The 16157-nt window shown below is 41.8% G+C and overlaps 1 protein-coding gene across 1 annotated transcript in view; it reads right to left on the reverse strand.

Moving 5' to 3' along the window:
* The window catches only part of EBF2 (EBF transcription factor 2), a 183604-nt gene that overhangs the window by 24330 nt on the left and 143117 nt on the right, over positions 1 to 16157 (reverse strand). The window contains 3 exon segments of the mRNA XM_054690285.1: positions 12383 to 12509; positions 13354 to 13484; positions 15040 to 15157. Of these exon segments, the coding sequence (XP_054546260.1) occupies positions 12383 to 12509; positions 13354 to 13484; positions 15040 to 15157 (376 nt within the window).

Genomic DNA, 16157 nt, shown 5'->3' on the forward strand with positions numbered 1-16157 from the left:
ATTATGCTACGGGCACTACGCTAAGCCTTTTACATGCTTTCACTTATTTCATCCTCATTATAACCCCACAGTGTGAATTTTATCCCCATTTTAAATGCAGTTCCAGCCAGTCAAGGCAGGAGCTATACCCTGGCTTCTCAATCACCAAAACCTGTGCTCTTAACATTTTCAGCTTTAGAACTAGAGATACTGTCCCACACTCCAGCAAGATATGCCAGCTGCCCACCCTGAGTCTCAGGCTACCCTTCTGCGCCCAGAAACTGTACTGGAAAGCAGAAAAAATGTGTTGAAAGTAGTCATGCCACCTCCTGCTTCCTCTCACCCACTCTCTGGATGTCCTTTCACCCCTGCTTGTGCTTCCTCCAAAGCTGCGAGCCAAGGGCTGCAGCTCCAGAGAGAAGTCCAGCCTGGGTTGCCTGACTCCTCAGTCTCCTAGCGTGGGAGCAGGCCCCATCAGCAAACACATACAGCTGCCTTGTGCTGCAGGGCGAACAGATTTGGTGACAAAATGCTCTAAATCAGTCACTACATCATATCTTATTAAACACAGGGTTTCAGTACCTAAGGTGCGGCTGATCTTCCATGGAGAAAGTAAAAGTCCTAGATACGGTTATGGATATCCTCACTCACAGTATGCTGGCGATAAAGTCAGGGCACAGCCCACACGGTAGAAAATCGATGCCCCACCACAGTCTCCACCATGGGCCTTTCTTTCCATTTTCCTGGTTACTCCCCCTTGTGAGTCTCCACTCCCTCTAGCTCTCGAGATCTATTCATCTTTTTCCATGGTCCCTGGTAGCTTGCAGGGTATTTTCCCTGTGGGGCTCTATTCAGTGCTCAGAAGTGAGGTGCAGGTGATGGTTTCTCTCCAGCAGAACCCGTCACACACTGGTACATGTTGTTCTCCTCTACCGCATGGCAGATGGCAAACCAGCAGAACACAGGGTAATGGCTGGTTTCTCCTGCCTGTTCTCACTCCTAGCAGGCTATCTTGACCCCACTGGGTCAGCAATTCATGTTTTAAACTTAGTAAGTGAGGCATGCTCACCTTTTTCCTTGGACTGTTTTGAGGGGAGGCCTCTGCCAGACTTCATGGGCATAAAATTAGTATGGGTTATGTGTGTATCCAATGTGAGAAAGACTTGAATGAAACACACAGTCTTTTATATGCACAGGGTGTAATCACATATACACAATTTCATTTAATTAAGTGTACTTTTGGAGTGAAAATCATTCAGTGGAAACTGTTCAGTTGCCACTAAACCACATAAGGGAGAGTCAGTGGCTCCCCAAGTGTCTTTGGATCATCGAGGTTGAATTGCATCGCCTTCACTTTGGTTCCAAGCTTACTTCCCAACTGACCAGTAGTTGTGCATCCTGGAGATTCAACTTCATTTTGAATCCCAGCTGCCTCCCTTTACCTCCCTGGGTGTGCTCTGACTGTTCAGACCTGGTATGAGCCAAGTAAACCTCATTTAGCTAATGAGGTGCCCAATACCAGCACCAAGACTGTCTCTAAGGGCAACCAGATCGTTAAGCACCATCATCGGTGTGGATTTACAGCCTCTCCGACCACATGGAGTGTGAGGGTGCTGCGAAGTTCTGCCAACCCCTAGGCTGACAGGGACATGAAGAAATGCTGGCGAGGCAAAAACAGAGTAAATTAAAAATATGCTTCAGTCTATAGGCTCTATTTATCTATGTCTTTCTTTAGTAACATAACATTAAGGTAAAAGGTCATATCCCCACTGAAATATAATTTATATTTACCTTTTATTAAATAATTATGGCATGGCATAAAGTTAAATATTACAGAAGCTAATCAAGGGGGAATTCAATAGAGAAAACTCAGACATGAGAATTTCGTCTTTGCTATACATAGAATGTCTTAATCCTCCACTGGGAGTCATTCGGGTTTGCTTAAGGAGTTTAATAATACACATTTCAACTGCCACAGAATCTAAATCCCATTTGGATCAGCCCTGGAAAAAACTTTCATCAATACCTTGAGATTTCATAATATTTCTCCTGAGACCCTGGATCTTATGTGTCATTTCTCATTTTGATTGTGGGGATAATATATGAGGTTACTTACCTATCTTAGACCCAACAAATAGATACAGACAGTAAGCACTGTGTGAAAGGTCTCTTTTATAAGTAAATAGTATTTAACTAAAAATATCTACTGGGAAGCACTCATTAAAAAAGAAAAACTGGCTGGTGTTCAATATTAATTTTCCCAAAGGGTTGATGAGAAGTATAAATTCTATATGATCACTTTCTCTCCTTAACAGGAGGCACAGAGACCAGATAATGCTTACCCCAGCTTATGCTTCTACTTGTTTTCAAAAAATATAGGCTACACTAGCTAACAGTGAAAGAGGACTCTTTGTTAGAATTCTGGTTAACCTTCAACAAAGACAGAATAGACACCGCAAGCAGGAGGTTATTTTTGCCCTTGCCAGTAGAGATAATAAACACAGAGATGGTGATATCAGGGCTGATAGAGTTCCTTTGCCTAAATTAGGGGAGACAAATAAGATGATGGATGAAGGAAGATACCAGTGCTTAATCAGCCTGCAGTGGGGTTGCTGAGGAATCAAACTGCTGACCTGGGTTTCTGCATCACTCATTAGTAGATCTTCAGCTAAAGCCTTGAATGACCATGGAGTCTATGGGGGTGCCATCAAGAGACTAGAAAAGCCTAGAAATCAGAGCCTAGCCTTGTATTTGCATATATGTGCACTTAAGTGCAGCAAAGGATCTCTATTTTTATCAGATGAGCACAGAGCCTGTGGTCCATGGAAGGGGTCTAGCCCACAGAAATGCAAGATCCCTCCAGCCTGACTCTAAATCTAGACCTTATCCCAAAATAAAGCACTGAAAAAGAATCATGCATAAGAAACCTTAAATTGATGTCATGTGATTGCCAGATAAACACCAAAGAGAAAATGGACTTTGACATGTAAGCAGAGGGTATGCTTGTGTAAGGAACACCTTCCCGTGTGGCTCTGGGCAATGAGTTACTCTGTTCACAGGACAGGAAGGCAGGCACAGCAGCTAGTTTTAGGAGGAATTTAGATACACACAGACCAGCTCCTTTCCTCACTTCACCTTTCGGACGCCCCCATTCTCTTCCCTCACAGAATCAATGTCTTCAAAATGCTTTGATTCTACCTTTAAATTCCCACAAAGTCTGCCTTGTGCTATGATGGTGTTCCTTCTCCTACTTCTTTTTCCCAATGTCCTCGACCAATTATCTACCTCCTGCCCTGGTTCTCAACTGCCCAACATTCAAAGAGTGCATTCCATTGGCTTTTTAATGCTTACAAGTTAAAAATTAGTGGAGCCTTTGGTGGAGCTAAAGCCAGCTCTGGCATGGGAACTGTCCTGGTTCCCAACCCCTACCAACTGTGTCACTTTCAAAGCCAAGCGATCTTTATTTCTCTGCAAGGACAAACAGTGTGTTAAATGGCCTCTAGGTCCGCTTGCAAACTCGTGCATTTTATGATTCTATTATTTTATTTCGGGCACTGAAACTCTTCTTTGAGAAATGGAGAGGGGAGGGGTCGTAGCCACAGGCTGTTGAATTAAGTTGTCTTTAACATTTACTACACTGAAATCTCTCCCTTCATCCATTTGTTTCATTGTAGCAAAAGCACCATGTCACCAATTAAAAAAAAGAGAAGAAGAAAGATAATACAGGAACACATTATTAAGAGGTGGGACTGCCTTTGTGGATACAGGAAGAACACAAAGTGAGAACCAGCAGTGCACAAGTGAAAGATTAGATGGAAGCCTTTGATATTTAATTTTAAATGAAATATTAATTTAATATTTAATTACACTTTGGTTTCAAGAAAAACTTCAGCAGCAAGACAGATTGTTTGAAGAAGGGAGTAATATACATGGTTAAGGAGACAACTGTAAAAATTAAAGATAAATTTCAAGGGTAAATCTAAATGCCACAATGGAGCAGTTATGAATATGCTCATGCTCTCTGTAATGTGTATTTAGAATATTATAGCTGAGAGCACCAGGCCATTAAGGGGCTGGGATGTATCTAGTGAAACAACAGCCCCTACTCTGGGGCTTCCAACCGACACATCATTCCTGAGACTCAGCTGAATGACAGATCCAAATTTCACAAGAGGTGGGGTGGAGGCAACTTTTTAAAACCACTAGCTATCAGGAGGGCTATTGATTCAACCTGTTTCCAGTGTGAACAGAGAACAATTGTACTCGGGCCAGTTTTTGATGTTTGAATTGGGTATTTTTAAGTAAAAATCAGATTCATTTCTTAAATGGGATTTTTTTTTCATGATAATGCTATAAGGAAAAAAAAAAGAAAGGCAAAGGGGGTAGGCTATTCACATTCATAGTTCTGCAGGCACATCTGTGCGGTGCGGGCTCTTGAGGGGCCATCATGCCTGGATCTTCCAGGAGGACACTCTGGGAGGCTAGAGATCTGTAGAAAAATCTAGACTTTCCTTTTCTCCTCCCAACTGCTGCCTGTTTTGGCCATTTTCTGTTGATTAACAGATTCTTCCTAAATACTGAACAGTGGTATGTTACCAAGTACATTTTTTTGAGCTAAAATAAAAGACAAAAAGTATCCATGGAGAGGTTGACTGACACGAATTCTTTGGTTTCTCAATGTGTCTCCATTTGCCTACATCTAAATTCAACCTTGGGACACTTTGTCTCCTGCTTCAATCTGTCCGCTGAATACTCACTGCCTTGGCCCTCCACCTGCAGAGCCCACATGCTCAGGCTGCCTCCTCTGTCACCTACAAAAATCTCATTTCTAGCCTAGACCCAGATATTAAGGGCACAATGTGGCAAGTCTTTCCAGAAGAATTCACCTTTACAGAAGGGAAGACATACGAAGAACCCCACCCTCGATCTGTCAGCAGCAAGGATGGTGGCCACATAGAAGTCACCCCAGAAATTCTGTCAAAAGCTTACAACAGTAGATTTTCTTTACGTTCTTTGAGTTTCTATACATAGTACATTTGCTTATGTATGTCACCTCATCTTCTCAAGAAGAGAAATATCTTCCTATTTTTTAAATTAGAGAATAGAAAATTGAGGCTGAAATTCAGGTTTCTAACTCTTGAGGGAATGCAAAGCCCCTCACAAGTTGTCATTCACCATCTATCATTCACCCCAATAGGGACCCCAGAGTACAGGTGTGGCCACTCCGAGCCACCTCCATGCTCACTGACCTGCAGGCCTGTCTGTGCTCCATGGCATTTGCTGAGTAAAACTACTGGGTGAAGCCAAAGAGATGACCTTGGCATAATTTCTTCTAAGAAGCTGCAAGGTACTAGGAAGTAGCTCAGATAAGTGGTTAAGAGTAAAACCTTGGATTGGACCTAGCATGGTGATCCAGGCAATAGGATTCTCATCGAATAAGTGTAGATACTCAGAGACTCACACTCATGGGGAAAGGTGGTTATTGTATAACAGCTTTAAGATACGGGCAGTCCTATGTGCTCCCTAGGTGAGAGATGTGATGACTGAGCCACCAGTTCAACCTGATGATAGAAGTCATAGGAGACTGCTTCACCAGCAATCAAATGTTTAGCCCAGATTCTACAAAGACCCATAGGAACAATAATAAAAAACTGGGCCCAACAAAGCCCATGTCCTCGATGACCCCTATTAGCTCAAACATCATAGCTTTTCCTGGTTTCTGTGGACAGTACAGATTTTATAATTATAGACAATGGCAATTCCACCCCCAAATTTAAGCTCCAGACATTCTCTCCCTTGCATTCTTGCTGCTGCTTAAAGTCAAGATGGTTGAGAAATATCAGCACAACTGACACCCATGATCCCACTGGCTGCCCCGACCTGGCCTATTTTTCTGTATTGCCAATTCTGGGTGGAAACGTCTCTGAGGGAGCAGAGGAAGGGTCTCCCACCCTCAGAGGCTCAGCTAGTGCACTGCTTCCAGCTCTCAAATCTCACTATATCTCATGTTGGTCTCTAAATTCCGCAGAAGCAAGCTACACGTTAGCAACCCGTGGTTGGAGGAAATTAGACCTGCAAAGTCACATGTGTGAAGAAAATGTGTTGTTTTTCAGAGCCCTGATGTTGTTTATGCTGTACTTGGCAGCAACAACCATTGGGAACTGATTACTGAATTTTGGCTCATTACATCAGGTAAGTTACATCTAATAGGCTTGGGTTTATTATGATGGTGCATCCTTGGATACAAGAATCATCAATGGTTGGACCATAGACTAGAGATGTGTGTGGTGGCCAGGAGCTGAATGCCAGGAGGTTCACCAGAAAATCCCTTTCAACCCCCACTATTTGAGTCTCCTTCTAGAAAGTTCTATCTAAGAATAAATACTATTGTGTCATGGTGCAATGACAGTCTCATAAGAACCACCCTATGTGTGGAGTACGTTGCAAGCCAGAAAGTCTCCACAATAGCCTCATGAACAGGACTCAGGTTTCCCAAACTCATTTTTTTGTTGTTTAAAATATAGATTTTCAGACCCTCCCAGAAGATGTGTGACTCAGTATGCCTGGAATGGGGCCAAGTATGATTCTCATGATTAGCCAAATTAGGAGAACACCTATGGGTAATAGTATAATTAGGTCCAAAGGTTTACGGAGGAGGAAAACGAGGTTCAGAGAGGTTAGGTGACTTGATAAAAGGACAAAGAAGTCATCGGTGGCACAGTGGGCACCTGGAAACAGGTCTTCTGAGTGAGTCCAGTGGGTGTCCCCTGAAAACCCTGAAGTCCACTCTGTCCCCACCAAAACACTCTAGGTTTCAAGTGTTTCTTTTCCTCTGGAATCAGGATTGTTTTTTTCTACCTAACCACAGGAACTGAGGTTCTCGTCCAGAGCTATCTTGGCCTCTGAGGCACTGACCTGCAGCTAAGCCTTATATGTGGGCTTGGAGGAGCTGATTCAAGGGGCTCAGTATGGGTGGCTCAGGCTGCCAGGCTGACTGGGGCTCTGCAGGTCTGTCTCCTCACAGGGAAAAGCCACACCTTCCACTCTCCCAGGTGGCAGTCCTCAGCTCTGAAGTAGAGCAGTTCCATCTCAGCCACCTGGGGAAGCCACAGCCTTTCCAATTGTTAAGAGTAAGATTTCCAGTGGGTTATAAATGAGCTTTTCATGTTGTGGCTGCTTGCTCAGTGGGCAAGACAAGAGACCACCAATCCATTTCCTGTGGCGTGTGGAACCCGCCACTGGTAACGCCAGCTACTTGTCTCTACAACCTAAGTCACATGTGGTCCAGGAACTTAAAGGGGGAGGTTTTCATAGTAACCAGCCTCTTGAGTCATCTGGTACAATGTTTTCTGCCCTGATTGTGAATGAATATGCTACCCCATCACCACATTTTCACCCGCTGTGGTCTCCAAGGCTCTTTCTTCTCAAAGGCAGTTTTCTAGAAGTTTCACTGCTTTCCTAACCAGAAGCCGTTTCTCTGTGCCTGAAGAGTTTAGATTACTAATGTGTGCTATTTCAGTATTAAAACATGTATGATATTATTGTGGGTATATCTTATTTTCTTCTAACTTTTAATTAAAAATATGCATTAGGAAATGATAACAGAAAACATACAAATTCAAAATATTGTATATTAGAAGATAGCAGATGAGAAAATATTTGTAAGCAAAATTTGAGAATTAAGATAATTATATCAACACCCAGAAACCACTATGTAATACATGGGTACACTGGCTTCATACCTTACTTGAGTTTTTTTCACACAACTATTCATGTATATATATATGAGAATATACACACACACACCCCTGTATCACAGATATTTGTGACTAAATATATGTCCGCTGTATCACTTTTAAAGTCTTAAAAGTGTTTCAGTTTCAGGATGTTCCATTATTTATTTAATGAGTCCCCTAATAGACACTAAGGATATTTTCATTTCTATAAACAGCTCCAATGAACAGCCTTAAGGCAAACTCAATTATTCCCGAAGTATACATTCCAAGAATTACTGTGTCGAAGGGCAGGTCCACTGTCTCAGCTAAGGTGTTCTCCAGAGCCTCTCTCCTCTCCCCCTCCATTCTACAGGAAGTCCCTACTCTTCTAATTTTGACAACTTGGGTATTTTCATTGGCTTAAAAAAAAAATCTTTGCATACTTGACAGGGAAAAAGTGTTATACTGTGCTTGCCTTAATTTGCATTTATTTGACTATTAATGTAGTTGGGATTTTTAAAAATATGTTTATTATTTAACTGTATTCCTTCCTGAATTAACTCCTGATACTTCTTGCTAGATTTTTTTCCCTCCATTATTTGTAAGATATCTAACATTCCCCTCTTTATCCACAATACATACATAGTAGGAGACAAACACTGGGCGTGACAAACTTTTGCTGATCAAATGGATGAATTCTTTTATATGTAAGATAGAATGCCATCTATAACAAATACGTTGCAGTTTATCATTTTCTTTTTGATTTAATGACTGGCATTTTGAGGTGTAAAAATTTTCCTCTTATGATGTTTTCACATATTTTGCTTGCTGGTTTCTGTTTTTGGTGTTGAAACTAGCAAGCCTCAAGATGATCATAATTTTTTATATATAAAGCTTCTTCAAATAACTACATTTTTAATTAAAATATTTAATAAATATGTTTCAGTTTATGATGTCAAGTTAGAAATTTCACCCTTTTTTGATGCTTAATTAGTCGACCCAATATCATTTGTTAAATATTCTACTTTTCCACATTAACGTGAGATGGTCCTCCCCTATACAAACACTTATGCATTTATTCTTCATCTGTACAAAACCTGCTCATTTGTAAATTTTCTCTTCTGCTGCATGACATTTCTACATGTTCCTACAAAGTCCCATATTCTTTTAATTACTGAAACTTAAAGTAGGTCTTAATGTCTGGTAGGGCGAGGCCCTGTCGTTTTTCAAAATTAAAGGTCCTGTTTTTCTCTTTTTCAGGTGAGTATTTATAATGTTTCCCCAAACATTTTGTTGGTACTTTGATTGGCATTGTGTTAAATTTCTTCATTAATTGACATCTTTACAATATTAAATCTTCCCACCTCTCCGCCAGCTGGAAGTATTTTGTCCTTCCTCTGAACTCCCTTAGCACTTTATACCTTTTTAAAAATCACTTTCCAAACTATACCCACCCAATTTTTCAAACTTGAAACCTGAGAGTCACCCCCTCCCCTTCTCTCCCCAACTTTCACCCTATCTAATCAATCATCAAGTCCCGTCAATGCTACCTCCTAAATTTCATCCACTTCTGCCTGTCCCCACTACCAAGACTCTGGTCTATGCTGCCATCATTTCTGGCCTGGGTCACAACACTGGCCTGCAAATGACCTCCCTGAATCCACCCTGGCTTCCAAATCATTCTTTCTACTGAAACCAGAATGACCTTTTAAGACAGATCCCAGCATTCCCCGGCTGAAAAATATACCAATAGCCTCCATAGTACTTGAGGTAGAGCCCTCAAAACAGGACTTGACATACCCTGGGTCCAATCCGCCCTCCCAGCTTGAATCCAGCCTCTCTATAGCTATTCTTTCTGCCCTGTTCATAATAGCCACCAAATATATCCCATGTTTTTCTTTTCCACCCCAGGGCCTTTGCACATGCTATTTCTTCTGTTTGACCTGTTCTTAGTCTTTCCTATCACCTTAGATTAAGAAAGTCTGATTCACTTGGCATATATCAACAGTATCCTATATAAGTTCTATTTAGTGCTCGTCACATTTGTAATTCTTGTACAAATTAGTCTCTATAATAACAACACTAATAGTAACCATAAGAATATCAATAATAAACAGTTTTGAAATGCTAAAATACAGTCACTCTCTATTCCAAATGTGTTACATGCACAGGTGTTCTAGACCTGGCTTAGACCATTTCATGAGAGCAAGTTTATAAAGTTTTCAGAAATTTTGTGAGCTGGTTGATGTGATATTGATAGTTTGCAATCAGCCATAGCAAGAGTATTTGCACCATGGAAATCAGTAAATGCTACAAACCAGTACTGTCCTGGCCCCTGTCCCTACCCCAGTTTTCCCTGGAGAGTCTGTTGTTAAACCTTTACCAGCATACCACAGTTATCATACACTCTAATATTCAGTTCTCACCACAGCTCTGAGGTAGGTAGCACATTTTATAGATGGGGAAGCTAAGAAATTAAGTCACTTGCTAAAGATGTAAGAGCTACTTAGTGGCAGGTCAAGCTGTGAGTTCAGGCAATCTGACTCTGGAGCAAGAACATTTCAGCTTTACATCACTACACCTGAAGGTCAAGGAGGAAGAATCCCATCAGGCTGTTTTGCGCTCCATGTCCCCAGCACAGAGCAGAGTGATAAGCACTGGCTGTGTTCCATCAACATTTGCTTCATGAAGAAGTCAGTAATGTCTAAGCACATCAAGAAAACAGCTATTGACCAACACTACATAGCTAAATAAGAGGCATCAAGTGGGAGGGCCAGACATTTTGAGTTCTTGTTCTGACTTCCCCTTTAATTCAATAGGCAATTGTGAGCAAATAATTTCTCCCTGAGTGTCAGTTTTTTCATCTGCCAAAGAAGGTGCCTGACCCGGTGAGCCTCAATATCTTGTTATCTCAAAATTCTCTCCTGAATTTACATCTAACATAGCATCTATTATTTCACAGTTTTGTGGACTCTTGTGCCAGCCTCTGTGTTTCCCACTGTGGACCAATGCCTCCTCTGTTTAGTCTAACAAGTTCCTACTTTACTTTTGAAAGGTCACTCTTTTGTCACCTCCTATGGGAAGCCCTCAGTGATTCTCCAAAGTCAGACACTCTTAGCACAGTGTTCCTACAACCCTTTTTGCTTATACCTCTCTTATAGGATTCAATCCAATTACTGTAATCTGTAAGTATCTAGCTCCCCTGCTAGAACTATAAGCTGTTAGAAGCATAATGATATTACATATCTCATCAAAGAAATTTCAAAACATGAAATTCTAAATAAATATACCAAAAAATTACCTTTTTTCCATCTATTCCTAACTAATATCTAACTAACCATCTATACTTAAACAAGCATAGGATGCTGAATCCAAATGAGAGGATATAGTATAGGATGACAGTAATAGAAATTTGTAGCACTTTATTGACATATGTAGCGAGATACAGATATATTGAAAAATATGATATCCTAGTTGAATCATGCCCTCAGTTGTTCCCCTAACTCTGGTTTTCCTAAGATAACACCTTCGAGTTTCTCTCCCTGGCAGAGAGATGTCAGATCAAGTCCAAACGCCCATACAAGACTTTCTTTGTTCAATTGTAAAAAGTGTGGTAAAAGACACATGACAAAACTTAGCATCTTAAACCATTTTTAAGCGCACAGCTCAGCAGCGTTAAGTCCATTTCACATAGTTATACAAACCACCTCCAGGACTCTTTTCATCTTGCAAAACTGAAACTCTACACCCATTAAACAGCTCCCATTCCTCCTCTCGCCAAGCCCTGGTACCATTCAACTTTGTCTCTATGAATTTGGCTACCCTCGTGACCAGACAGCACTTTCAAGCTGTTTTACGATCCCTTCCCTGTGCCCGGCTCATCTGGTAGGCTGGGTTATGGTCAGAACTCCACCCACATGCACTGCCAATCCCTCCTCTTCTGGGAACACGCTCACCTCACTCTCTGAGGCCTCGCACATGACATTTCCGTAACTGGAACATCCTTCTTCTCTTTGACTCTCCAACTCCTCCCCCTCCTTAAAATTGTCAGCAGCTTCTATTTCCTGCTGGAAGCCCCATCTCACCATCTAGTCCATGCTTAACTTTCCTCCTGAAACCTGTGTTCTATTCACTGGAAAATTCAAATATTTTTTAAATTTACTAATTAATTCTCCAGTGCAAAATACCACTTCCTCCCCTCCCCCCACCCCAAAGCTTCTAAACTTCCAAGTAGGGACCATGTCTTACAACTCACCTGTACCTTCCACTGAGCAGTAGATACTAAGTAAGTATTCAACAAATGTTGAACCAATAGATGATTTCTACTTTCATAAAATTTAAAAATAATTTGAATCACTCTGCTGCATCAATGAGCAACATTTCTGAAGGCTTTTCAAGACAGTTTGGTTAGAGCCAGCTACTTGGTATAATTTTACATCTGATTGCTTGGATAAAAGCATTATAACAGAATCCACAGTCATCTCCCAGACCATGCAGAAGTTGCTCAAGTAAAACAGAAATTTTGAATTGAGCTACACTTTTCCCTTCGATGCCTACTACCCAGGCTTTTTTCCCTACACTGGTAAAAAGACCTAGAAAAATTAGAAAGATTATAAAGTGGAGCAAGTGGGAACTACAGCAATGGGAAGCCAGAAGCTAGTGACGTTTGGTATCATTTTCTCACCCACCTGTGTAAATGAACCTCCCCGGAGCACCTTTGCAGAACTGTTTGGATTTATAAGATAATGTCACTTCCACGACTCCAGGGATGTGCCGAGGAGGAGTCTGCACTCTGATGGCATGAGGGGTGATTAGCTGAGGAATGAACAGGCAGGGAAATAAGATACCTATTTCACACGTTATCACAGAAGATACTGAGGACACGCACATCTCCCACTGATACTCCCTGGGGAGGTGGGGCGGACCGGAGCACTCGTGGGGGTCTACACAGTTCTCTGTCCTTTCCTTCCTACCAGCCCAGTTCACGTCTCTCCCACCCCCTGCGCCCACCTCACCCCACCTCTACCATCCCCTCAGCTCCTACACAGCTACACTCTCGCATATCAATTTGGCAATTTCCATACCCAACTTAGTACTGTTATTTATCTTTTTGGAACATATTCTGTTGTTTTTCTCATTATGAAATTGGAACATATCTTCTTTAGAAAATTTAGAAATTACAGGAAAATAATAATGTTGCATAACCCAAAGCCAACTGCTATGAATCTTCGGTGTTTCCAGTACTTTTCTATGGAGTTATGTTATATAATTAGACTTTATATCTGTAGACACTGCCATTCCGATTTATTTTTTCTCTTATCATTGTAGTATAAGCATGCTCCTTATTAAAATTTTTCCAAAACATACTTTTAACAACTTAACAATATTTCATCATTTAGTTAATCATTATTCTATTTTCCAATATCTAGGCTTTGTCAAATTTTTCACAATGATAAATAATACTGAAATGAATATCTGTTTTTTTAACAGGGTCATGCCTGCAATAAGGTAACACTTCTACCTCTTTTAATCCTCAGTGCTCTGCTCATTGTACATACTCAGTAGGATGTGTTCATGCTCCTGCTGCAGGAATAACCGGTTTCCCCAAATCAAAACAATCTTTGGACCAAAGATGGAGAAACAAGCAGCTTTTGCCTACCTCGCTCCACACAAGCATAGTCCCAAACACCACTTGGAGGCCATCAAAAAAGTTGTCTCCGATGATGATGACCATGGCTCCTCCTGTGGTCCAGCCTTCGCTTGGGCTGATGGCTTTGATGCAGGGGGTAGCTGAAAAGATACGAAAGAGCGAGTCAGGTCTGCCCTTTGGTGGCTGAAGTCTGGAGTTTTGGGGAGTGGGATGCCTTGGAAAGCTGTTGGTCATTCTGAGAAGTTCAAGTTGAGTGTTGCTGACTTGCCATCATTCCCTAATTGGTTGTTGGTTTTCACCAGGTCATAAAGCCTAATGAGTTGACCACTATGCATGAAAAAGTGGAACACTTAGCTAATTGTGCAAAGGGTGTTTTTAAAACTGTTGTTTTTTCCCATATTTTTATAAGTTGATCACACTGAAAAATGTGTAAATCCCTTTTCTCTCCCCACCTCCTCTGCCCCAAGATGTCAAGATTTACAAGGCCTGTTAATGTACTAGAGAAAAAGAAAGAGAAAGCAAAATCTCTCATGGTAGAAGGTGTTTTTCAGTTGGATAAAAGACAAATTGATAAAAGACAAAATTGTCAAGAGACAATTTTGAGTCACTTTCCTAACTTTGTAGGAAGGATTTTCCCTCCTTCTTCCATATGTTCGAGGCCTCTGGACTTTACATCCCAACAGGAACCCAATATGGTTTTCAGGCCATAACTAAAGTCAATCCATCACTCCATTTCCAAAGTTGACAGGGTCAAAGGTGGAGGAGAACTTTGGCAGGACTCCAAAAACATGAGCCCCCTTTGAACAGCCGGTCAATCACATCCAATCAGTCAAGAGAAACTGGATGGGTTCCTCGTTCTGAACCCTGGGATTTTCTTCTCCCCTTTCCATGTCCACTGTGGGAGAATTAACACCACTCCAAATTCTTTACTGATTCAATCATATTCTTTCAGTTCATTAATTCCTATTTAAAATGATACAGGACACATTTTAAGGGCCAAATTGGGGTAGGGGCAGGTGGGCAGAACGCAGCAAAAATCACACTAACTTAGTCACCGGTTTAGTCATTCATTTTATATTTCAGGGTCTTCCTACACCAGTGAGTTGAGCAGTGTGGAAGGAAGGAGAAGAAGTTAGATGGAAAGTACTTCGGTTTGTCAGTTATCTTCCTCAATAGACTTTAATTTTTTGGACAACTTGAAGTTTAACAGTTACCAGTATTTCTAATTACTTTAATGCACTTGGAAAACTACCCAGAACAGACCACGATCTCTTCTTGTCCAAGCAAACAAAAATCAATTAGTGTCAGTTTCATTCTGCACATTGTTTTGTTTTGCCTACAATCTGTTTAAGGGCACAGCTGACACTTATTCATACATGTCTGGCACTGTAATGTTCCTGTTTAACTAAGATGTCATAAGACTACATTTGCCTGAAATGCCCATGTAGCAAAAAGGAAAAACACAGAATGGTATGGAAGTGACTGGAAGCACAGGGGCTGGGCCTTGGCCGGGAGGTGTGTGGGGCTGCGGCAGTGAAGGCGCGGTCGGTGTTTACACCTTCATTTTCAAACCCACACGGTTTTGTGTACTTTCTCCACTCCTACTCAGAAGCATAAATTTGAGATCCAAACAAGGAGATCCATGGAGAACTTCATTTGTCTGCCCTTCTCAGCCCAGACGGCAGACAGACCTACCTTCGGATGGGTCCAGTCTTCTGGCTCTCCGTCCATGCTTGGAGTTGTTATGAACAAACATGTTGTCAGAAACAGCCAGCACATGTCCATCCACATTCACTGTTGTTGACAACACAACCTGCATATTTAAAGTAAAAAGACAGAGAGTGGTGTAGCTAGCATCACAGGAAGTAGTAAATGCACCAGAATTCTCTTTTGCCAGACTTCCATATGGCTAATGAGAGGCAGAGCAGAACTTTGGGACAGGGCCATGCTCTTGGCATCTCAACAGGTTATCTTCCTCCTGGAATGATGGCAGAGACTCAAGAAAAAAAGAGGCCCCGCTTTGCCCATGTGTTGTCACCTATTTGTGTTCAAACTATGCGCAGGTGACTAAGTAGGGAAACTGGCCACCTGCCAGTTAGTTCCAGAAATCTAGTCTCCTCTCTAGGACTTGGACATCGTTCCCAGCTGACCCTTGAGCTGTAGGGACCACAAGGAGCCGATTGTGTGTGACCAGGAAGGTAAGGTCTATTCAAACTCCAGCTGGGCGGTCACTTCTCCAAGGCTGGAGTGGACGCTGCACTTGTGATGTGTACTGATGTAATGCTGGGCACAGGCTTGTTCCCGTGGACTAGAGGGAGCAGTGGCAGGGACACTCAGACTGACGGTGAGGAGATAAGGTTGCTGGAATTCAGTGTTGAAACGCAGGACACTTAGTATCTAACCAGAGGAAAAGGAAAAGAGGGGTGTGGAATAGGGGGAGAGCAGGAATTTAGTCAGAACTGAACTCAACTCCCACATCTGTTGCTTCCTACAGTGTGAACTTGAATTAATCTTTTGATCTCCATTTTTCTCAGCTGTATCACATCCACAACAATGCCTATCTTGAAGGGCTAAATATGATAAAATAAGTAAAAGCTGAGATGATACATGTTAAAGCATTTGTGCAGGGCTGGGCATGTGCCAAATTGGGAGAAGTCTGGGCTCTACTTGTCTCCCCCAGTCTTTTTTGACCAGTCAATAGAATAGATGACCTTTCTCATCGAGCACCGCACATAGTCTCAGTTCTGGGGGAGCCTCTACAAGGAGGACCCAGAGGATGGGTATCAAAGTTACAAAGCATGGTCCCCCACCCT

The sequence above is a fragment of the Talpa occidentalis genome, unplaced genomic scaffold, assembly GCF_014898055.3.
Source record: "Talpa occidentalis isolate TD23 unplaced genomic scaffold, MPIMG_talOcc4v2.1 talOcc4.8, whole genome shotgun sequence".
In the NCBI taxonomy this organism is placed as follows: Eukaryota; Metazoa; Chordata; class Mammalia; order Eulipotyphla; family Talpidae; genus Talpa; species Talpa occidentalis.